Source organism: Oncorhynchus keta, chromosome 10 (assembly GCF_023373465.1).
Source record: "Oncorhynchus keta strain PuntledgeMale-10-30-2019 chromosome 10, Oket_V2, whole genome shotgun sequence".
In the NCBI taxonomy this organism is placed as follows: Eukaryota; Metazoa; Chordata; class Actinopteri; order Salmoniformes; family Salmonidae; genus Oncorhynchus; species Oncorhynchus keta.
Window position 1 is genome coordinate 56,065,948 of NC_068430.1, and position 24,210 is coordinate 56,090,157.

General features: G+C 42.0%; 1 protein-coding gene across 2 annotated transcripts in view; it reads left to right on the forward strand.

The window, feature by feature from the left end:
- LOC118388999 (phosphatidate phosphatase LPIN3-like) overlaps window positions 1-22,936 on the forward strand; it is a 36,405-nt gene extending 13,469 nt beyond the window's left edge. For both annotated transcript variants that reach the window (XM_035778653.2, XM_035778650.2), the window contains exons 6-19: window positions 4,401-4,509; window positions 4,632-5,628; window positions 5,841-5,937; window positions 8,322-8,509; window positions 10,607-10,700; window positions 10,822-10,891; window positions 12,466-12,564; window positions 12,883-12,974; window positions 13,167-13,314; window positions 13,431-13,579; window positions 18,086-18,172; window positions 18,516-18,783; window positions 20,210-20,313; window positions 20,597-22,936. In XM_035778653.2, the coding sequence (XP_035634546.1) occupies window positions 4,401-4,509; window positions 4,632-5,628; window positions 5,841-5,937; window positions 8,322-8,509; window positions 10,607-10,700; window positions 10,822-10,891; window positions 12,466-12,564; window positions 12,883-12,974; window positions 13,167-13,314; window positions 13,431-13,579; window positions 18,086-18,172; window positions 18,516-18,783; window positions 20,210-20,313; window positions 20,597-20,744 (2,650 nt within the window). In that variant the 3' untranslated portion in view covers window positions 20,745-22,936. The remainder of the gene's footprint in view (window positions 1-4,400; window positions 4,510-4,631; window positions 5,629-5,840; window positions 5,938-8,321; window positions 8,510-10,606; window positions 10,701-10,821; window positions 10,892-12,465; window positions 12,565-12,882; window positions 12,975-13,166; window positions 13,315-13,430; window positions 13,580-18,085; window positions 18,173-18,515; window positions 18,784-20,209; window positions 20,314-20,596) is intronic.
- Window positions 22,937-24,210: the final 1,274 nt, after the last annotated feature.

Below are 24,210 nucleotides of genomic sequence, written 5' to 3' on the forward strand. Positions count from 1 at the left end.
GTTCGATTCCCGGGACCACCCATACGTAGAATGTATGCACACATGACTGTAAGTCGCTTTGGATAAAAGCGTCTGCTAAATGGCATTTATTATTATTATTATAAGAATAATTAAAATATTCCCAAACATGTATCCAACAGGGCACTAAAGTAATACTGCAAAAAAAACACAGCAAAGTAATACAAGTTTTGTCCTAATTTCAAAGCCTGATGTTTGGGGCATATCCAAGCCATCACTGAGTTAATTGCCTCCTTATCTTCAAGCATGTTGGAGGCTGCATGGTATGGGTATGCTTGGCATTGGCAAAAACAGACACTTTTAGGATAAAAAGAAACGAGACGGAGCGAAGCACATTGTAAAATCCTAGAGGAAAACCTGCTTCAGTCTGCTTTACCCCAGACACTGGGAGATTAATTCACCATTCAGCAGGACAATAACTTATAACACACGGCTAGCTAGTAACGTTAGCATATCAAACATTAACCTTTAACACTCATGCAAGTATTAAAAGTACAGTTTCAGCATTTTTAAAGTTACTTGAGATCAAATCAGGCTTCATTATACTGTAGGAGGTAAATGCAAAATTGGTGTCATGAAGGGCAGAAAAGAAGCCACTTCTCTCCAGGAAAAACATCAGGGACAGACTGATATTCTGCAAAAAGTACAGGGATTGGACTGCTGAGGACTGGGGTAAAGTCATTTTCTCTGATGAATCCCCTTACCTTTTGTTTGCGGCATCCGGAAAAAAGCTTGTTCGGAAAAGACGAGGTGAGCGCTACCATCAGTCCTGTGTCATGACGACAGTAAAGCATTTTGAAACCATTTATGTGTGGGGTTGCTTCTCAGCCAAGGGAGTGAGCTCACTCACAATTTTGTCAAAGAACACAGCCTTGGTAAAAGAATGGTACCAACACATCCTCCGAGAGCAACTTCTTCCAACCATCCAGGAACAGTTTGGTGACGAACAATGCCTTTTCCAGCATGATGGTGCACCTTGCCATAAGGCGAAAGTGATAACTAAGTGGCTCTGGGAACAAAACATCAATATTTTGGGTCCATGGCCAGGAAACTCCCCAGACCTTAATCCCATTGACAACTTGTGGTCAATCCTCAAGAGACCGGTGGACAAACAAAAACCCACAAACTCCAAGCATTGATTATACAAGAATGGGCTGCCATCAGTCAGGATGTGGCCCAGAAGTTATTAGACAGCATGCAAATATTGAGTCTTTGCATCAACTTCATGTAATTGTCAAGCCTTTGACACTTATGAAATGCTTGTAATAATACTTCAGTATTCCATAGTAACACCTGGCAAGAATATCTAAAGACACTGAAGCAGCAAACTTTGTGGAAATTAATATTTGTGTCATTCTGAACTTTTGGCCACGACTGATGACCTTACCGTGAACTGCTTGCTTACTTAACCAATGGTGCAGTTCAAGAAGAGTTAAGAAAATATTTACCAAATAAACTAAAGTGTAAACTTTTTGACTGCTCATGAATTTATTTTACTACTCTGCCATTTTTAAAGACCTGGGGTTATAACCAGTTTTAGGAGGGAATGTCATTATTTTAACGGTCCCCCCGTTGCCCAGGGAGCAAGGAGACACTGCCTGGGATCTGTCTGATGAGCTGGAAGCATTCATTTCAATCCTGCATGTCCGTGAAGCATTCGGTGGAAAGAGTGTGTACCTAAAATATGGAAGGCTTCTGGTCAGACATGTATGGGATACCTTACTTTGGAGAAACCATGTCACGGGATGGCTTCAAGAGAGATCATACGTTACCTCAGTTTTGATGACAAAGAACAGTTGAACAAAGAATTGATTGAACAGTTGAATGTTTTTGTTTTTAAATATAGCCTACAGCGACAAAAACGAATAAATGCCTTAAAAAAATAAATGTTTAAATATATTCTGTTAAAACCATGAGTACAACCAAATTATTATTTTAGCGATGGCATATATGAAATGTATTAATTACACTGAGAATGTTGCAGTCAGAATGACTCACTGCTCGTTAGCTTGAAGAGGGGTCCCTCGAGGCCCAGCGGTTCTAGTGTTAAAGCTGCGGCAACCATTTCAGAATGCAACTCAATAAACAAGTCTCAAATATAATGAAAAATGTCAATACATTTCAGCTGTTTCAAGAACATTGCTCTGCTATTAGTATTTTTACAATATGAATGTTCGGCTTAACGAGACAATTATTTTTACACTGCGCTGCTTAGAGGGGAGCCACTATCGGGCAAGTGCTGTGTGCGACCTTCGGAGTTAGCATTTGAGACGTCAGAAATACAGTAATCTCTGAAATTTCTAATTTAGGCATCTGTGTCCAAGAAAGCACACTTCCTTTCTCTTTCACCCTCTCTCTGCGTCTGTCTACCTCATTCTCTCTCAAGTTGTTGAACTCTCTCTGTTCTTGTCACTTTTTTCCCTACTGTCTTTCTCCCGCTCTCTTAAAATAGGAAAAGCACACATCTGAGGTTACTTGTTGCAGGTGCGTGGGAATTCTATGATAACCTGCAAACTGCGCTTGCCGGTGTCAATTATATTTATTTAGCTTATGTATGCATTAGAGGTCGACCGATTTTAATCGGAATGGCGGATTTTTATTTATTTATTTTATTAATTTTTTAAAATTGGGGCCGATTTCATGTTTTCATAACAATCGGAAATCTGTATTTTTGGACACTGATTTGGACAATTTTATTTTTTTTACACCTTTTATTTAACTAGGCAAGTCAGTTAAGAACACATTCTTATTTTTAATGACGGCCTAGGAACGGTGGGTCAACTGCCTTGTTCAGGGGCAGAATGACAGATTTTACCTTGTCAGCTCGGGGATTCAATCTTGCAACCTTACGGTTAACTACTCCAATGCTCTAACCACCTGCCTCTCATTGCACTCCACGAGGAGACTGCCCGTTACGCGAATGCAGTAGAAGCCAAGGTAAGTTGCTACTGTGTGAAGACTATTTCTTCCTAACAAAGACGGCCAACTTCGCCAAACGGAATGATTTAACAAAATCGCATTTGCGATGAACCATAAACATCAATGCCTTTCTTAAAATCAATACACAGAAGTACATATTTTTAAACCTACATATTTAGCATATTTAGCATCCAGGTTAGCAGGCAATATTAACCAGGAGAAATTGTCACTTCTCTTGCGTTCATTGCACGCAGTCAGGGTATATGCAACAGTTTGGGCCGCCTTGCTCGTTGCGAACTAATTTGCCAGAGTTTTACTTAATTGTGACACAGAAGGTTGTGCAATGTAACAGCAATATTTAGACTTATGGATGCCACCCGTTGGATAAAATACGGAACGGTTCCATATTTCACTGAAAGAATAAACGTTTTGTTTTCGAAATGATAGTTTCCGGATTCTACCATATTTATGACCTACGGCTCGTATTTCTGTGTATTATGTTATAATTAAGTATATGATTTGATAGAGCAGTCTGACTGAGCGATGGTAGGCAGCAGCAGGTTCGTTCGCATTCATTCAAACAGCACTTTTGTGCGTTTTGCCAGCAGCTCTTCGCAATGCTTCAAGCATTGAGCTGTTTGACTTTAAGCCTATCAACTCCCAAGATTAGGCTGGTGTAACCGATGTGAAATGGCTAGCTAGTTAGTGGGGTGCGCGCTAATAGCATTTAAATCGGTGACGTCACTCGCTCTGCAAGGGCCGCGGCTTTTGTGGAGTGCTGGGTAACGATGCTTCGAGGGTGGCTGTTGTCAATATGTTCCTGGTTCGAGCCCAGGTAGGGGCGAGGAGAGGGACGGAAGCTATACTGTTACACTGGCAATACTAAAGTGCCTATAAGAACATCCAATAGTCAAAGGTATATGAAATACAAATGGTTTAGAGAGAAATAGTCCTATAATAACTACAACCTAAAACTTTTTACCTGGGAATATTGAACTCATGTTAAAAGGAACCATCAGCTTTCATATGTTCTCATGTTCTGAGCAAGAAACTTAAACGTTAGCTTTTTTACATGGCACATATTGCACTTTTACTTTCTTCTCCAACACAGTTTTTGCATTATTTAAACCAAATTGAACAGGTTTCATTTTATTTGAGGCTAAATTGATTTTATTGATGTATTATATTAAGTTAAAATAAGTGTTCAGTATTGTTTTAATTGTCATTATTACAAATAAATAAATAAAAATTGGCCAATTATCGGTATCGACGTCGAGAAATCATAATCGGTCGACCTCTAGTATGCATGGCCTTTTTAGAGCTTGGCTCTCTTTCTCTCGCTCTTTATCTTCTGTCTCCCTCACTCTCTTTTAGTTTTTCTCTCGCGCTCTCTCTCTGAACAGTTCTTTGTCTCTTCTGTTTCAATCTCGTGTTCTATTAATGAAGCCTCTCTGTGTCTCTAGTGTGTTCTACAGTCGTCCTTCCTCCCCCAAGAGTGACTCCGAGCTACTGGTGAAGCCTCAGGAGTCCTCAGGGCCTCAGATGCAGTGGAACTGGGGTGGCTTTCCAAAGGTAGGATATAACAGGGTAGTACAGGTGCCGTAACAGGGCGTACAGGTGTCATAAGTTGATGTAGAAAGTTTGTCCTGAAGAAATTCATAACCACACTGCTTTGTTTTCCCTGCTCCCTCTAGATGTGTTTGGCGGAGAGGGGGACGGTGGAAGTGCAGCGCGTCTCCCCTGGTATCCACTGCTCGGACAGCTCCCACTTCCGCACCATCCAGTGGCAGGACTCCTTCGACATGGGCCAGGAGCCCGATTTCAGCTGTGGCAGAGCGAACAGTAGCGTAACTGTGGTGGTCAGGCCCAAGCCCAGGACAGGACCACCGGTCCCACCCACAGAGACTTCCCCCATAGACCTGGAGAGAACCTCTAAGAGAAGCTCCAGCCCATATCACCCCACCGCAGAGCCACTGACTTTAGCATCATTAGCGATGGCTAGCATGGACTCTTCCCAGGCTCCAGGGCATACAAAAAAGCAGCCCCAAGTAGAGACCCTGCAGGCAGGGGAGGAGGGAGACAAGGAGTCTGCATCCAACCTGGAGCTGAAAGAGGCAAGATCCTCCCTGGCTAACATAGTTAGCATTGCTAATGGAGGAAATACTGATAGCCTAGCTAGTGAAGGAAGCATAGGTGATGTTGAATGTGTAGCTAACACAGTTAGCCTAATTGAACAAGACTGCATAGACACACCTATCCCACCCCAAAAGGGTAGCAAAGCTGGCACAGACAGGCTAGCTAGCAACAGGATAGATACTTTAGCAAACACTGCTAGCTTACCTGACACTGCTAGCTTAGCCAATGCAGCAGGTACCAACATTGTCACAGAGTCTCTCGATAGGATAGAACACCCAGACCAGGACAGTGCCTTACCAGAAACCAATGGACAGGGGTTTGCAGAAGGAGTTATCGTGAGTGAGTGCAACAGCGGGATCAAGCCCTGCACCGAGGGAGGGGAGGAGATGGAGATCAAATCTGTTATGACGGACAGAGCCCCAGAGGGCTCCCTGACCAATCAGGCTGCGGAGAGTATTGGAGTGACAGACATGGGAGCCACTGAGGCTCTGGGGGAGGAGCATTCTGGCTCAGCAGTCACAACGGGCAAAGCAGAGCACAGAGACAAGAAGAAAGGTGAGAACTCTGGGAGAAACAGATCTACCCATACTCAATTCCAAATGAACACCTAGTCTCACTCCCTAAACCCTAGGCACTTATCCCTTAGATCTGCGGGGATTTGACGGGTATAAGCATTATGTTAATAGATTCAAGAGGATTTGTGTTGTTTTTGACCTGACTTTGAATTGTGCGGTGGTTCTCTGTGCTGCTGTGCTTTGTGAACACAGGTAAACGCAGTCAGCACCTAGGACCCTCCGACATCTACCTGGACGACCTGTCTAACCTTGACCCAGAGGTGGCAGCTCTCTACTTCCCGCCTAAAGGGTAAAGGGCTCCCTGCTCTGATTTCTTTCTTTCCACCCTCCCTCAATGTAATCAGTGTTCATACATGATAGGTGAGAGAACAGATTCCACTATAGATCTACTTAAAGTTAGAACGGACATTGCTCTTAATCCAGTTTTTCATAACACTTTTTTTTATTTTTTATTTTACATTAAGTTTTGGTGTCTCCCGTGGTTAAATATTAATGGAGGTCAACAGGCAATAGATGTCATAATATGCAGCCCAAAATATGTCACCTTTCCCCCACTCTGACCCAAGTTCCTAGTTGGCATGCCTTCCGCAATCCACACTTACTCAATGTCAAGGACGACACACATCGATGAACTCTGTGTGGATAATGTAGAAGGATGCATTCCCTAAACTAATCATGAGAAATTGTATCTTATCTTAGGCTTGACTTTGTCCTCACAAGGCAGGTCACACTGCTAGGGACTCGGCATAAGATATCAGTGTTTTTCAAAGTTCTAAATATCAGAGTAAGAAATTGACGGACTCTATAAAAGCTCCAACCAAGTTTATTCACCCCAAAGGGTTGAACAGACAACGAACATATTCATACAAGTCCTGATATTTAACCCTTTCTCCTACGCTGAGCCCCTCCTTACACATCTGAACAGCCAATACACATCTGTTGCTATCCAGAAGATTAGTGATATATATTCTTCCTCACTTCATCTAACCAGACCGCTGCCCAAATTCCTCACTCCTCCCCAACTCAGGCGGTCATTGTGATTGGTACCAGACTGTTTCTCTTCTCCTCCCATAGGATCCCTGATGGCTAACAATAACATATCCTGACATAATGTAAACGTTATACATTACCCTTTCTCCCTTAGTGAAATAAGTATATTTCATGATTTCTTAAGTCAAGAAATCAGAACCTCTCAAAGTCTTATTGATCCCATTGTTAAATACCAATCGGATCTGTCACTCATTCTATTTACAGTCAATTCCTGGGACTGTTTTCATAAAGTTTCTCAGAGTAGGAGTGCTGATCTATGGTCCATTTGAATTTTTCGATCATAATGAACAAGATCACATGGAAAAACTTGTTATGGCTTTATATCCCCTGGGTAGGTGTTTAGGCCCCTTGCTTTAAAAAAAATTGTTACTAACGACATGCCACTGACTTTGAGTAAAGCCAGGGTGTCTATGTATGCGAATGACTCAACACTATACACAGCTACTACAGCGACTGAAATGACTGCAACACTCAACAGAGCTGCAGTTAGTTTTAGAGTTGGTGGCAAGCAATAAGTTAGCCCTAAATATTTCTAAAACTAAAAGCATTGTATTTGGAACAAAACACTCACTAAACCCTAAACCTCAACTAAATCTTGTAATAAATTATGTGTAAATTGAGCATGTTGAGATGACTAAACTGCTTGGAGTAACCCTCGATTGTAAACTGTCATGGTCAAAACATATTGATGCAGTAGTAGCTAAGATGCAGTAGTAGCTAACAACACTTCAACAAGGCAGGTCCTACAGGCCCTAGTTTTGTTGCACCTTGTCTACTGTTAAGTCGTGTGGTCAGGTGCCACAAAAAAAAATATTTTGGCTCAGAGCAAGGCAGCATGGCTGGCCCTTGGATGTACACAGAGAGCTAATATTAATAATATGCATGTCAATCTCTCCTGGCTGAAAGTGGAGGAGAGATTTGACTTCATCACTGCTTGCATTTATGAGAGGTATTGACATGTTGAATGCACTGAGCTTGTCTGTCTAAACTACTGGCACACAGCTCAGACACTGATGCATACCCCACAAGACATGCCACAAGAGGTCTTTTCACAGTCCCCAAGTCCAGAACAGACTATGGGAGGCACACAGTACTACATGGAACTCTATTCCACATTAAATAACTGACACAATCAGTCAAATTAGATTTTAAAAAGACCTTATGGAACAGCAGGGACTGTGAAGCAAGAAACATTGGTGCACACACACACGATAACATACACACTATACATACACTTATTTAGTACTGTAGATATGTGGTAGGGGCCTGAGGGCACACAGTGTGTTGCGAAACCTATGAATGTATTGTAATGTTGTAAAAATTGTAAAAACCGCCTTCATTTAGCTGGACCCCAGATAGAATGGGGATCCATAATAAATACATGAACTAGAGGGACCCCTATCCTTGATCAACACTCCTACTCTGAGAAGCTTTAAGAAAACGGCCCATGATAAATGCAACAGCTTGGAACTAGTATTTTCACCCATTGTAATTATGAAATGGTAGCGTTAGATTCTGAATTATTATTTGGAAGCAGGTTTTGGGGTCACTTCCATTTTTAACTCAGGCAAAGTAAACTCAAAGGCATAGAGGTAGACGATTTTCCCTCTACTCTCCATTTAGTGAGACAGAAGGGAGCTCGCGGCAGGGTGCTGAGCAAGGGTCTGGGTCTGGTAACCAGTCTCCCCAGTCGGTGGGCAGCGGGGCCATGGACAGCGGAACAGAGTACCTGTCGGACTCCACCTCCGACCACATGGATGTCAGCATGTCCCTCTGCGGCCGCACCGGCCACACCAGCCAAATCAACAAAGGTGTGTGTGTGTGTGACAGAGTGAGAGAGGGAGTTATTGGAAGTACTGTATGTATATTTTCCTTCCACGAGACAGCTGTGCATGTCTCATGGAAGGGCACATTTCCTTCATTCTTTGCTGCTCCTAACGCTGGTCTTTCTGAAGCTTGTGAGTAAACAATGAAGACAGTATTTATTTAATCTAAAAATGACTAAGTATGGGATAATCAATAAGGGCTATGTGTCCTGTGGAAAATAATGCATGACATGAAAGTGTGTGCCACGAAGCACTATCAGAATTACATTTTCCACAGAAGGCATAGGGCCCTGAATTGATTATCCCACTTATTGCACAGCTATAATTTAGCACATTTGCTGCTAGAAATGTGTTAATTTGCCGGTAGAAATGTGTTCAACATCCACTGAAGTAGCGAGTAGGTTTATTAGATAGCTACAATAGTTGCCTTTGTAACCAAACAGACTTGCTAGCTTATCTCACCAAAGCTAGTCAGTCCTGCTAGCTTGCTACTATGAACATTTAATTCAACAATGCCAATAATATATTAATCTTGACTTTTGCTTTCAAAAGAATGAACTTCATAGCGATTGAATATTGCCATGCATTATTTAAGCAATAAGGCCTGAGAACCCGGGGCCAAAGAAAAGCCCTTAGTCGGGAGGTATCACACGATAATCCCCGAGTTTGAGGGCCTTATTGCATAAATTATTACAAAATATTTTCATTAAAAACATTTTAACGAGTAGATTCATTTTTACATTCTGAAGTTGCTACCCAAGTGGCCTGACCGTTAATTATTTTCTGTTTTGACCCAGTTGTTCATTCTATTCATTTGACGTTGCTATGCTAAACAAATCATTGGCATGCAGCTAGCTAGCAGAGGTTCAATGATGATGAGCTACAAGTACTTCAATAATTATTTAATAAATATCGAATAGGCCTACATAGGCATCGACTATTACAGTTGGCGAGTCCGAGCTAACCAAGCCAGTTGATGTTAATAGTGATGTTTACGTTGATGGCAAACGAGTGGAAGAGCTGTCCATGATTCGACGTTGCTAATTTTAAACAAATCATTGGCATATCAAGTTTTATTTGTCACAAACACATGGTTAGCAGATGGTAATGCGAGTGTAGCGAAATGCTTGTAGCTAGTTAACTTAGAGCCAGGCAGGTAGGTCTGTTTCAAACCAAATAGTAGCATGGGAAAATGTATGTGTAGATGCTTTTTCCCCAAGGGCGATTAAAGTTTCTGAATTTTCCTTCCTGGGCTGCGGGACAGTGGAATTATGACATTAACACGTCATGGTATTTTGTGGAAGTTGTTGTCCCACGACTCCTGCATATCAACCAATCAGCATCCAGGATTTAAACAATCTGGTTTGTAATGGGAAATAATGCACACTCTAGAATGCCCTTCAAGACAAAAAAACGAGTATTCATCAATGCCATTGTAGTCATGGGTTGCACCTCTGTCACTCAGTCGTGTCATTGCCATTGTTATCAAGGTTCTACAGACCCTCCAGCCACATTTGATATCAAAAAGTAGAACGAGGGCTAATGACTTTGAATGGGAGCTATGACTGTTTCGCCTAAATTACACTAATGGTTTGGAAATACAATGACATTGCTAAAGTAGGCAAATATTTTGTAGGAAACAGCTTTGCCATCATGTCGTCAAGTTTACTTTAGACAGTTGGCAATGTTGTCATTCGCCATCAAAGTTTGTCAAAAAAAGCTACAAATGCTAACTTTAGCTAGCTAAAGTCTGGTCTCCATCTAACCAAATGTTATACTGCAACTAAATTCTATCTGGGGACAGTGATGCCACAAGGTTTTGCTAGTAATAATTGACCTTTTAGATATGGCGTCAGGTTTTCAAGCGACAGTAATGCACTTTAGACCAGATCTTTATCGGCACCTATTGAAGATGTATTGAATAGAATGTTCATTTGGCCGTCAGTCCTAAAACAAATGTTCAAAACAATGTTGTGACGAAATGTACAGTCCAATGAATGATGTGGTAACCTATGTTATTTTCTTATTTTTACCCATTTGTATTGATGAGACTTTCTCTATTGCCATTTCCCTTTGTTCCAGAGAAGTTTATGGAGCAAGTTGTGAACTACCAAGATTTGGTGAGCAACCCTGGACTTATCGAAGATCCAAATCTGGTTATCTGCATCAACTCAAAGTAAGTTCCATATATGGTAATGATATACAATACATCTGGTCTTGTGGTTCTGCTGTGGTACTGTATGATTTGTATAGGTCTCTGTCAGTTGACTAATTAGGTGTTTTTGGTGCTCTTTTAGGTACTATAACTGGGCAGTAGCTGCCCCTATGGTCCTGTCAATGCAAGTCTTTCAAAAGAATCTACCAAAGGTATATCACCGATCTCTCACCAGTCTATACCTACTCCTTTGTAATACTTTTGAATGTATGAGGTAGAGGTCGACCGATTTAAACGGAAGGGCCGATTTTTTTTCAAGTGTTCATAACAATCGGTAGCTTATCTTATGAAAAAACAATCAATCTTAACATGGTTGATGATATTACTAGTTTAACTAGCTTGTCCTGTGTTGCATATAATCAATGCAGTGCCTGAAATTGTGTCACTTTTCTTGCGTTCAGTGTAAGCAGAGACCGAGTATATGCAGCAGTTTGGGTCGCCTGACTCGTTGCAAGCTGTGTGAAGACCAGTTCTTCCTAACAAAGACTGTAATTAATTTGTCTGAATTTTACATAATTATGACATAACATGGAAGGTTCCGTATTTCACTGAAAGTATAAACGTTTTGTTTTCGAAATTATAGTTTACGGATTTGACCATATTAATGACCTGAGGCTTGTAGTTCTGTGTTTATTATATTGTAAGAAAGTCTGACTTTATAGAGCAGTCTGACTGAGCGGTGGTAGGCAGCAGCAGGCTCGTAAGCATTCTTTCAAACCGCACTTTCCTCCGTTTGCCCGCAGCTTTTAGCAATGCTTGAAGCACAGCGCTGTTTATGACTTCAAGCCTATCAACTCCCGAGATTAGGCTGGCAAAACTATAGTGCCAATAAGAACATCCAATCGTCAAAGGTCTATGAAATACAAATGGTATAGAGAGAAATAGTCCTATAGTAACTACAACCTAAAACTTCTCAACTGGGAATATTGAAGACTCGTGTTAAAAGGAACCACCAGCTTTCGTATGTTCTTATGTTCTGAGCAAGGAACTTAAACATGGCACATATTGCACTTTTACTTCTCCAACACTTTGTTTTTGCAATATTTAAACCAAATTGAACATTTATTTATTTGAGGCTAAGTTGATTTTGATGTATTATGTTAAGTTAAAATAAGTGAATCAGTCGACCTCTAGTATGGGGAGTAGTATGCCAGGGCACACTTCAAGGGTGCATTCAGTTTGATTCAACTTTTGCGTGACGGTTTGTACTGAATGACACGTTTCCTCAAAACGGTGTGCAGCATTTTCAACAGCTTTTGAGGTACGTTTGCTCCCGTTTGGTGGGTGTTGCAAGGGGTGGCCCTAAGTTGTGGCACGATCAATATGTGTGTGACCATTTGAAATAGTCCTGTGTGACTGAGTTGGTAGTGCATGGCTCTTGCAATGCCAGGGTTGAGGGTTTGATTCCCACGGGGGACCAGTACGAAAATGTATGCACTCACTACTGTAAGTCGCTCTGGATAAGAGCGTCTGCTAAATGATTCAAATGTCAAATGTAGTAAACTCCTGCGGCACACCGTACACAAATGTCCTCTAGCCCACCATAATTACAATGTTTTCTTAAACTGGTCCTTCAATACAGTACCGTTTCCATTGAACTAAATTTTGCACACCGTTCTGTCATACTGAACGCACCCAAGGATAAGGAACGATAATTGGAAGGCAGGGAAGATGGTGGCAGGTGTAATATATGACCTTTAACCTTGTGCTGTCTGTTTGTCTGTAGAGTGCCATTGACCAGCTGGTGAAGGATAAGATGCCCAAAAAGTCTGGCCGCTGGTGGTTCTCCTGGAGGAGGAAGGACATGGACACTAACCCAAACCAGGTAGCCTATCGCAGTGTTTTTCAATCCAGGTTAGGGCCGTGTTCAGTAGACACGAAACTGAAGAAAACTGGGAGGTACTATCTGAAATTGTTTTCTGTTGCAAAATGTTATGCTACGGTGTGGCCTAATGAACACGACCCAGGACTTCTGGGGACCCCCAGCCGTCACACATACAGTTTGTCCCAGTCTAGCACCAGCACACAATTAATTTGACATTTTAGTTGGATTGGAATGTCTTCTTATTGAAGGATAATGGGTAAACCGCTGCTTAGCTTTTAATTTCTAACAATATTTTTTGCCGTCTTTCTTTTACTACAGCCTGGAGAGAATTCCAAGCAGGATCAAGAGAAGGCACAAGCAGAGACTGAAGAAGCCTCAACCTCTGTTTCCGGTCACTCAACAACAATACTGTGAGTGATCACAGGTGCACATTGTTCCCCATGCGTAACTCAAATGCACATTTTGCCTAAAAGAGTTCCATGAACATTTTTGAATTTGTCCTTTTGTGGTTTCTTTTAGCGGAATTGCTTGTCTATTCCATTAGCTATCTACCATATAGTGTGAAATAAGACTGCGCGCTAAAATAGTGTGTGACTGTCCAGGGCCACTCTCGATGACCTGACAAGCGACGAGGAGGCGGGCCTGGGCCGAGATGGCAGCCTATCATCAGAGACCTCCGAGACCATGACCACCGCCCAGTGTTTCAGCCAGATGTACCGGAAGTCCCTACGCCTCACTTCCGATCAGATAGTACGTCACCAGTGACACACACACACACACGACCACTACCTCATGATCCCGACCATGTGGTAATTTCCCTGCCCACTCAGTAAGCCATCTTAACCTCGTGATTGTGTTGTGGCCAGGAGCGGTTGAACCTGCGGGAGGGGGCCAACAAGGTTGTGTTCAGCGTGACCACTCAGTACCAGGGCACCTGTCGCTGCGAGGCCGCCATCTACCTGTGGAACTGGGACGACCGCGTCGTCATCTCCGACATCGACGGCACCATCACCAAGTGAGCAGAATGCTTTCTCCAAGTACTGCTGAATGCCTTTAGGGGTGGTTTATCACGATCGGAGCACAGTATGATGTGCATGTGTATCCACATACATTGGGGTCTGAAATTATTTACACCCTTGATAAAGATGAACAGTAATGACTGTATAAAATAAATGATTAATACTGAGCTATATTGTATGCTCCCAAAAAATTGGGAAATGTATTTTATTCTAATCATTTGCTCAGAGAAAGAGGTTTTGTTTTAACAAGTAAAACGAATTGTTCTCAGGCAAGGTAGCGGTCAAGAATATTGAAACTCCTAAAGATTCTGATAAAGTAGTTATACTTAATGTAAAATGACTGAAGTCAGCCAGTAAAATACTACTTGAGTAAAAGTTTAAAAGTATCTGGTTTTAAATGCACTCGAGTCCCGTGGTGGGGAAATTATTCTATTGTCATGCTTAAAAAGTAAATGCTATACATTAAATTCCTTATATTAAGCAAACCAGATGGCACAATTACATATTTTTTTTTACGGCGGACAGCTAGGGGCACACTCCAGCACTGACATAATTTACAAACGCAGTATTTGTGTTTAGTGATCCGCCAGATCAGAGGCAGTAGGATAACAACACGTGATATCGATAGGTGTGTGAACTGGACCACATTGCTGTCCTGCCTGAGCATTCGAAATGTAACGAGTACTTTTGGGTGTCAGGGAAAATGTATGGGAGTAAGAAAGTACATATTTTCTTTTGGAATGTTGTGGAGGAAAAGTACATGTACCCCAAACAAATGACTTGTTGTTTTGCCTCTGTACTCCAGCACATTTGAAATGATACAAAGTGCTGTCTGTCCGCTTTAATTTGAGGGTATTTTCATCCATATCAGGTCAACCGTTTAGAAATGACAGGACTTTCTGTACCTAGGCCCCCATTTTAGGGAACCAAAGTATTTGGGATATCCTTGTCTCATTCCGCACTAGCGACTCCTGTGGCGGGCCGGGTGCAGTGCACGCTGACCAGGCCGCTAGGTGTCTGGTGTTTCCTCCGACACATTGGTGCAGCTGACTTCCAGGTTGGATGCGTGCTGTGTTAAGAAGCAGGAGTTGTAGTGATGAGACAAGATAGTAACTACTAACAATTGGATACCACACAATTGGGGAGAAAAAGGGAGTAAAATTCAAAAAATAATAGTCAAAAGTTTCATATTTGGTCCCATTTTCCTAGCACGCAATGAACACATCAAGCTTGTGACTCTTCAAACTTGTTTGATGCATTTCCAGTTTCTTTTGGCTGTGTTTTGGAGCAATTAATGGTATTTAATTAGTTGTCATTTTGGAGTCACTGTTATTGTAAATAAGAATATAATATGTTTCTAAACACTTCTACATTCTGGATGCTACCATGATTTCGGATAATCCTCAATAAATTGTGAATAATGACGAGTGAGAAAGTTAAAGATCCTACCCCCAAGACATGCTATCCTCCCCTGTTATTGGTAATGGTGGGAGTTAGCATGTCTTGGGGCTAGGATCTTTGATCTTCAAACTTTCTCACTCATCAAATGAAATGGTATTTGTCACATGCTTTGTCTGTAAACAACAGGTCTAGACTAACAGTGAAATGCTTACCTTCCCGACAATAAAGAATAACTAATACAATTTATTGTAATAATAGGAAGAAAACAATTGTAACACAAGGACTAAATACGCAATGATAGATTTGCTATATATTACATGGGGTTCCAAGTCGATGTGCAGGGGTATGACGAAGTTGAGGTAGGTATGTACACTAACCGTTCAAAGGTTTGGGCTCACTTAGAAATTTCCAGCTACAATTAGTCATTTACAACATTAACAATGTCTACACTGTATTTCTGATCAATTTCATGTTATTTTAATGGACAATTTTTTTTTTGCAAAAACAAGGACATTTCTAAGTCACCCCAAACTTTTGAACGGTAGTGGACATAGGGGTAAAGTGACTAGGCAACAGGATGGATAAATAGACTGTAGCAGCAGCGTATGTGATGATGAGCTTGTGTGTTATAGTATAAGTACCCTACTTGACCAAAAGCATGTGGACACCTGCTCCTCGAACATCTCATTCCAAAATCATGGGCATTAATATGGAGTTGGTCCCCCCCCCCCTTTGCTGCTATAACAGCCTCTACTCTTCTAGGAAGGCTTTCCACTAGCTGTTAGAAGTAGAACATTGCTGTGGGGACTTGCTTCCATTCAGCCACAAGCGTTAGTGAGGGCACTGATGTTGGGCAATTATGCCTGGCTCACAGTCGGTGTTCCAATTCATCCCAAAGGTGTTCGGTGGGGTTGAGGTCAGGGCTCTGTGCAGGCCAGTCAAGTTCTTCCACATTGATCTTGACAGACCATTTCTGTATGGACCTCGCTTTGTCATGCTGAAATGGGGAAAGGGCCTTTCCCAAACTGTTGCCACAAAGTTGGAAGCACAGAATCGTCTAAAATTGAATTATATGCTCTAGTGTGAAGATTTCCCTTTATTGGAACTAAGAAGCCTAGCCCGGACCATTATTCCTCCTCCACCAAACTTTACGGTTGGCACTATGCATTGGGACAGGTAGCATTCTCCAGATTCGTCCGTCTAACTGCCAGATGGGAACCGTGATTTATCACTCCAAAGAACGCGTTTCCACTGCTCCCGAGTCCAATGGCAGCGAGCTTTACACCACTCCAGGCGACGCTTGGCATTGCACATGGTGATCTTAGGCTTGTGTGCGGCAGCTCGGCCATGGAAACCCATTTCATGAAGCTCCCAAATAACAATTATTGTGCTGATGTTGCTTCCAAAGGCAGTTTGGAACTTTATAGTGAGTGTTACAACTGAGGACAGGCGAGTTTTACTTCAGCACTCGGTGGTCCCGTGAGCTTGTGTGGCGTACCACTTTGTGGCTGAGCCGTGGTTTCCACTTCACAATAACAGCACTTACAGGCAGCTCTAGCAGGGCAGACATTTGACAAACTGACTTGTTGGAAAGGTGGCATTATTATGACGGTGCCATGTTAAGTCACTGAGCTCTTCAGTTAGGCCATTCTACTGCCAATGTCTGTTTGTCTATGGAGATTGCATGGCTGTGTGCTCGATTCTTATACACCCGTCAGCAACGGTGTGGCTGAAATAGCCAAATTCACTAATTTTAAGGGGTGTCCACTTTTGTGTGTATGTATGCGTGTATTTCTATATCTATATATGAGAGATATATATCTCCTGAGGGGGAAGAGGTGTTGTCGTGCCCTATTCACGACTGTGCTGGTGTGTTTGGATCATGATGGATCCTTTAGTGTTGTGGACACCAAGGAACTTGAAGCTCTCGACCTGCTCCACTACAGCACCATTAGTGTGAACAGGGGCGTGTTTGGCCCTCCCTATCCTGTAGTCCACATTAAGCTTCTTTGTCTTGCCCACATTGAGAGAGTGGTTGTTGTCCTGGCACCACACTGCCAGGTCTCTGACCACCACCTCCTTATAGGCCGTCTCATCGTCGTTAGTGATCAGGCCCACCACCATCGTGTCATTGGTAAACTTGATGATGGTGTTGGAGTCACGTGCGGCCACGCAGTTGTGGGTGAACAGGGAGTACAGGAGGGGACTAAGCACACACCCCTGTGGTGACCCCGCATTGAAGGTCAGTGTAGCGGAAGTTTACCCTTCCCACACCACCTGGGGGTGGCCCATCAGGAAGTCCAGGATCCAGTTGCAGAGGAAGGTGTTTTGTCCCAGGGTCCTTAGCTTGGTCATGAGATTTGAGGGCACTATGGTGGTGAACGCTGAGCTGTAGTCTATGAACAGCATTCTCACATAGGTGTTCCTTTTGGCCAGGTGGGGAAGGGCAGTGTGGCGTGCAATAGAGTTTGCGTCATCTATTGATCTGTTTGGGCGATTTGTAGCATTTCATGGCTACAGATGTGAGTGCTATTGGGCGATAGTCATTTAGACAGGTTACCTTGGCGTTCTTGGGCACAGCAACTATGGTGGTCTGCTTGAAACTTGTAGGTATTACTGACTGTGTCAGAGAGGTTGAAAATATAAGTGAAGACACTTGCCAGCTGGTCATGCTCAGCGTACTAGTCCTGCAGCCTTGTGAATGTTAACCTGTTTAAAGGTCGTACTAGAATCGGCCTAGCGGTTAAGAGCGTTGGGCCAGTAATCGCAAGGTTGTTGGTTTGAATCCCCAAGCCGACGAGGTGAAATATCTGTATTCCCTTGAGCAAGGCACTTAACCCTAATTGCTTCTGGATAAGAGCGTCTGCTAAATGATAAAAATATAACATGTCAATTATTCACAATTCATTCAGGATGATCCGTAATCATGAGCAATTGGATTAGTATAAAATACTATAATTTTCAGTTTTTTTTTTTTGTATACAATATATTTATTTTATATAGTCATTTTTGCTCATCTTTATCAAGGTGTCAATAATTTCGAACCCCAGTGTATATGTGTGTGTTCAGTGATGTACTTACTCTCTCCTTACTCATCATAGGTCTGATGCTCTTGGGCATATCCTACCTCAGCTGGGGAAAGACTGGACGCACCAGGGCATCGCCCGACTGTACCACAAAATCCACCAGTAAGTGCCTACGCTCACACCAGGGTCATGTTCAGTAGGGCACACTGCAGAAAAACCTTTTGAGACGAAAATGAACATTTCTTATTGGACATGTCTTCTGTTTGATACATAATGAACAGGAAGCAGCCTCATGATCCCCTCCATTTAACTTTTACTGTGCACGCATTGGTGCCGAAACACTTGTATGTGCCCAAAAAGGGTGACATTGTGACACATCCTGGTCTGAATATGCAATGCTGAGCTTCTCATTAGAAGCTGTTGATAACTGACAAGATTATTCTGTATTTCTCTCCTGCACTCTCTCTCCCCTTGCTCGTTCTCACTCTTTCTCTCTCCCTCCTAGGAACGGCTACAAGTTCCTGTACTGTTCGGCGCGGGCCATCGGCATGGCCGATATCACCAAGGGCTACCTGCAGTGGGTGAACGACAAAGGCACCGTCCTCCCCAAGGGCCCTGTTCTGCTGGCCCCCAGCAGTTTCTTCTCTGCCCTGCACAGAGAGGTGGTGGAGAAAAAGCCTGAGGTGTTTAAGGTCGCCTGCCTTACCGACATCCGAGATCTGTTCAACCCCCAGAGGCAGCCCTTCTACGCAGCCTTCGGTAACAGGACCAATGTAAGCCACACGCGTACAGTACTGACACAGGCCTTGTCCCGTTCCCCGACTTGCGTCCTATGAGAAATTATGGAGTTTTATAGTATTTCAAATTGTGAAAATGTTGTGTGCTTTAAATGCCAGGATGTCATATTCATTTCGGCTTTTTTATCTTGTACGAATTCACTATTAAGGAAGAGAATCATCTTTCCAGACCCACGTGTCTTTGACCACAGCTGGTAATCAGCTGATGGTTAAATAAAGGGATGGGCTGTACCAAAATGAACCAATGGCGGGAAACGACGTGCACGTTAGACCGTGCGTTCTCAGTATTGGTGAGCCTAGTATGTTGACAGTATGTCGACGTTACCGCTTGTCCGGGACAAGTAAAAATGTATATATACAAAATTCTGACAACTTAAATCTATATTCTGCTTGTCCAACAAGTAAAAAATGTACAGTATCAAACAATTACTCCGATCAGTTGAACACCCTTCTCCCATTCTCTGCAGAGCGCATTGGAGTATAATTATTGTTTCGCGCGTGTGCCAGTGCAAGGGGGCTGTTGCTCGAGGAGAGCATGGGACATTTCAGCAGTAGTTAGCCTATGAAATAATGACACACAACAGACAAACTAGATGGCCGATTCAAAACATATCGTGTAGTCTGGCAAATGTATTTGGGTAGTTGGCTGTTCAGCTATTTGCTTGTGTTTAATGTCATTGTTATGTCCTATGCCCTAAAAAAAAGCACTTGTGAATAACCGCAAATGGCACACGCAGCTGAACGGGTGTGTTCATAAAACCAAGGCAACATAGCCTACTTCGGTTGTAATACAGTCTCTCAAGTGCTCAATATCGGGAGTTGAGAAACATCTGACAGCGTTGGAAAACATGGATTCCCCTCAATTCGATATTGGCCATGTAATTTTGCCAACGTTATAGAATGTTCTTAGAATAGCCTAATTGACAAATGGCTCCCATGCTATCAATAGATCTCCCCTAAAACCTGAATTGAGAGACATTTGTGAAAGGTTTGTCTTAAAGTGGCAGTGTTGTATTTTGAGACAGACTTGAATGCAATTTTTGTCTGATTCTCTGTATGGCAATAATAATAATTATTATATATACATTTTTTAATTTAGTGGTACCGTTCAACATACAACACAGTTGTCAGTCACTTTTTTGGCCCATGGTGTTACAGACCATTTTCTATTTTTGGAAAAGTGACTTGATCTTTCGGACATGAAAAAAAGTGTTGAGTTTTTATTTTAAATGTCAAGCCCTGGTTGATATTTGCTGCTTACTGTGTGTCAGTTCGGGGACACACACCGATGACTCATTTTCTATTTGTTTGTTCTGTGTTTCTAAATCCATTCCCTGGGTGATGGATTGAGGTGTTTCTAATATATTTGAAATGAAGTTTGAGTTGAGTGTTGTTATTTCAGGATGCCTATGCCTATAAGAAGGTGGGTGTCCCTGACACCAGGATCTTCACTGTGAACCCTAAAGGAGAGCTCATTCAAGAGAAGACCAAAGGGAACAAGTCATCGTAAGTGTACCACCCAACCGAGAAGAGAAGAGTCAACTCCTCATAAGTGCACTTTGGATAAGTGCACACTTGACACATGCAGTCCAATTTTCCCAGTCCCAATTTAATTACATTCTTTAAAAAAAGATTGCTCATAATAACTGCATGTTCTGGTTTAGAGCATGCTGTGTCATGTCTGTTCCAATTAGCTGAATATAAAGTATCAGTTGACTCATGATAAGTAAAACTGAATCCATAGAGCTGCGATAGCTCCAGTACATTATGCTCTGTGTGTGTGTCACAGGTACACACACCTCGGTGAGCTGGTGGAGCACTTCTTCCCTGAGATCTCCAAGGATGGGACTTCATCCTCCTTCCACTGCCCTGAGTACAGCCACTTCTCCTACTGGAGAGAGCCCCTACCACCACTGGACATGTCCTCTCTGGACTAGACACACACACACACACACACACCACTGGACATGTCCTCTCTGGACTAGACACACACACACACACCACTGGACATGTCCTCTCTGGACTAGACACACACACACACACCACTGGACATGTCCTCTCTGGACTACACACACACACACACACACACACACACACACACACCCCACTGGACATGTCCTCTCTGGACTAGACACTAGCGCGCATGCACACACTTTCTTTCCTCCCCTTTGCTACTTTTCCTTCTCTCTCGCTCTCTGTCGATCCGTTTCTGAATTCATAAATGGCTTTACTAAGTGTTCATTGCCTGGAATATTCTAGATGTGAAAGATTCTCATTTAATATACTCTATATTCTCCTGTGTCATTAATCTAATGCTATAGAGAAGACAAAGCTAAAGTATGGATTTCAAAAACATACTGGGACACACACACACACACACACACACACACACAGACATGCACAGAGCTAAATTGAGACCAAATATGCATTGATGACTGTTAAGTTTACGCAACACTGTATACTTCATATCGTGGAATATTGATTGCAAAAAGTCACTGCACTGGCCGTGCCATATTGCCATTATCCAAACGATACTGGAGCAAGGTACATTTGTGCATCTCAAGAGTTCCAAAAAGAGCGTTGCCATTTTAAAACACAGTTAGCAAACCTGCATACTAATATACTATACAAATTATAACATCTACGTACAGACGCAACTGGACAAAAATACCCTTCTGAATTAAGTTTGTTTTCTCACTTTTTTGCCTGAACTTTCTACTTCATTTGGTGTATGCATACAATTCCATCCTATATATTGTTTTGAAAAACATATGTATTAGCTCATTGTACTATTGAGCGCAAAACAGCTTTTTAGCGTAGAAAAGGTAAGTAAGCCTTCAGCTTGATTTGAAAACAAAGCCCCCCAAAAAACAATGCCAAACCATGTGAGTATTTATGCCTTGTGTTCTAGTGGGACTGATCTGGAATTGTCCAACTTTCTCTCTGCCTGTACTCGCTATAGTCCATTGCAGTGACGACTCAGTAGTCTGCTTTAAAGGGATAGTTCACCCAAATTCCTCCCTTTTTTTTCTGTACTTTAAAAGTAGTCCGTAGACTATTATGATAGACTGCAGTACACTCTTCCCATGTGATGGTGGAACATTGAATGTCAGCATTACCAAGTAACCGTACTTTGAGTTTTACATTAGATGAGTAAAGGACAAAAACATTTTATTTTTACAATGCTAAAATGAGATTAGTGTAAAAACTCTAAAAAAGCAATAGAAGTGTGTGTGCATGTTGACCCCAAAGAGTATATTGTAGCTCGAAAATACAGTCATTGTAATGGAGACAATGTGTTGAGTTGTAGCCTGGCGTGATGAGTAAGCCCATCCGTCTGAGACCAAAATGACTTGAACTGCTGCTTTTGACTGGAAGCTAGCTTTTTGATCTAGTTTATAGTTGACTTCGCTATGTATTTTGGACCTCTTGCATCAAGGATTTGGTAGCAGTTGGATACACACAGGCCCCAACCAGAAACGAGACCCAACCAGAAGCAATGCCTAGCCCCTGCCCCCGCAGTGGTCAGGGTGGTGCATCAGGCTTCTTGCACCCTGGAAAAAGTGTTTCAGCTTTACACAAGAGACGCGGGAGTAGGGTCTAGGGTTTGTTTCAGGACAGGTGCAATGGCATAGTAGGTTAGAGGTTGATTCTAAAGTCTGGGTTAAAGCTATAGCCCCTCATTAGCTTTTGTCACGCAGAGGTGCGTTATGGGCGAGATCTTAGCAGAATGTGTGTTGCTACTAGTTAACAGTAGGCTCGGATCACACCACTCTCTTTAAGGTTACTACACTTCATGTTTTCGAGCTGAGCCATATAGATATTTATATATGGTTTCGATGCGGTTTTATACGAGGCCGTACGTGAATCGGACACATTCCAGGGTTGAGTAAATAGAACCGGTTGGGGAATTGAAATGGTCTGGTTTGACACGGTGCCTTATTGTTTATATGATTCATAAGCTTTTTATATGTATTGATATTTCTAAATATATTGTTTAATGTCATCCAAAGTAATACCATGGGCTCTGTGTGGAGACTAGAGAAATTGCATTGGACCCGAAAAGCCCTGTTGTTGCTGTAAGTTTTTATCAAATTATCCTAATATAAAGTAAATACTGTAAAACACACCATGTTTCTTTTTGTCTTATTTTGTCTGACTTGAGTTGGAACATGTGATTTGCCGTTTTTTTTAGAAGTAGCCTACTGCAGCAGAGGTGTCGTGGTGCCTGGAGTGGGTACACTCAACATTTTCTTTCAAAAAAAGAAATCCTAAGCGTCCCGCCAAGCGAAGGAAACACGGCCGAAGTGAAAAATTGTATGACAAACAGTGCCATGTACTCTCAATGACCTAAAATCATCAATCTTAGTCTTTCACAATCTTGGTATTTCACAGTCAGGCTAACCCAAATTATACTATGCAAGTAGGCTAATAGTAGACCTAATATTGAACCATAAATGAGGCAGTCAACAGAGTTGGAAATTCAATTTTTGTTTATTCTTTTGAGGTCTGGGAAGAATCTAAGAAATGTATATTTGAGTGTTGTTTATGAAGTTAAATCATTGACAATGATTTGAGTGTACAGAATCGTTTTGTAGTTAACATCATTTGCAAATGTGTACCTGATTAGTTGTGAAGATGAATCTGTATTTCTAAGCACATTCTCAAACGTGTAAATGACGAGTTTAGTTTATTAGGATCCCCATGAGCTACTGCATATGCAGCAGCGACTCTTTCTGGGGTCCAGATAAAGCCTACAAATACATGACAAAGTACAGAGCAGTAAATAGACAACAACTCCGTAAGATATATTAAATTCAAAATAAAATGTCATACACCGAGTGTACAAAACATTAGGAATACATTTGTACAAGTCATAATTCCATAAAACCTAGCAGTAAAACCCGAATGTGGTTCCAATTGTTTTTTCACGGTTCAGTATGGTATTTTTTTTAAACTACTTCATATAAGGTCTGTGTTTCGTGTAGGATTACCCTGGTGTGATGTTTTGATAACCGTGCAAATCTCTCTCGGACAAGGTAACTTTTATCAATATGTTTGCTTGTAATTAGCTAACACAACGTGCCATTGGAACACAGGAGTGATTGTTGCTGATAGTGGGCCTATGTAGATATTCCGTTACAAATGAGCCGTTCCAGCTACAAAAGTAATTGAACAACATTAACCATGTCTACACTGTTTCTGATCAATTTGATATTTTTAATGGACAAAAAAAAAAGTGTTTTTCTTTCAAAAACAAGGACATTTCTCAGTGAACCCAAACAGCGGCACAGAAGTTTGGACAAGCGAGATGCAAGACGACACTCACACACCGTATATGCGCATATGCATGGTAGATAAAAGACCAAAACAGCTGAGCAGTTGAACCTCGTGTAAAAGCTC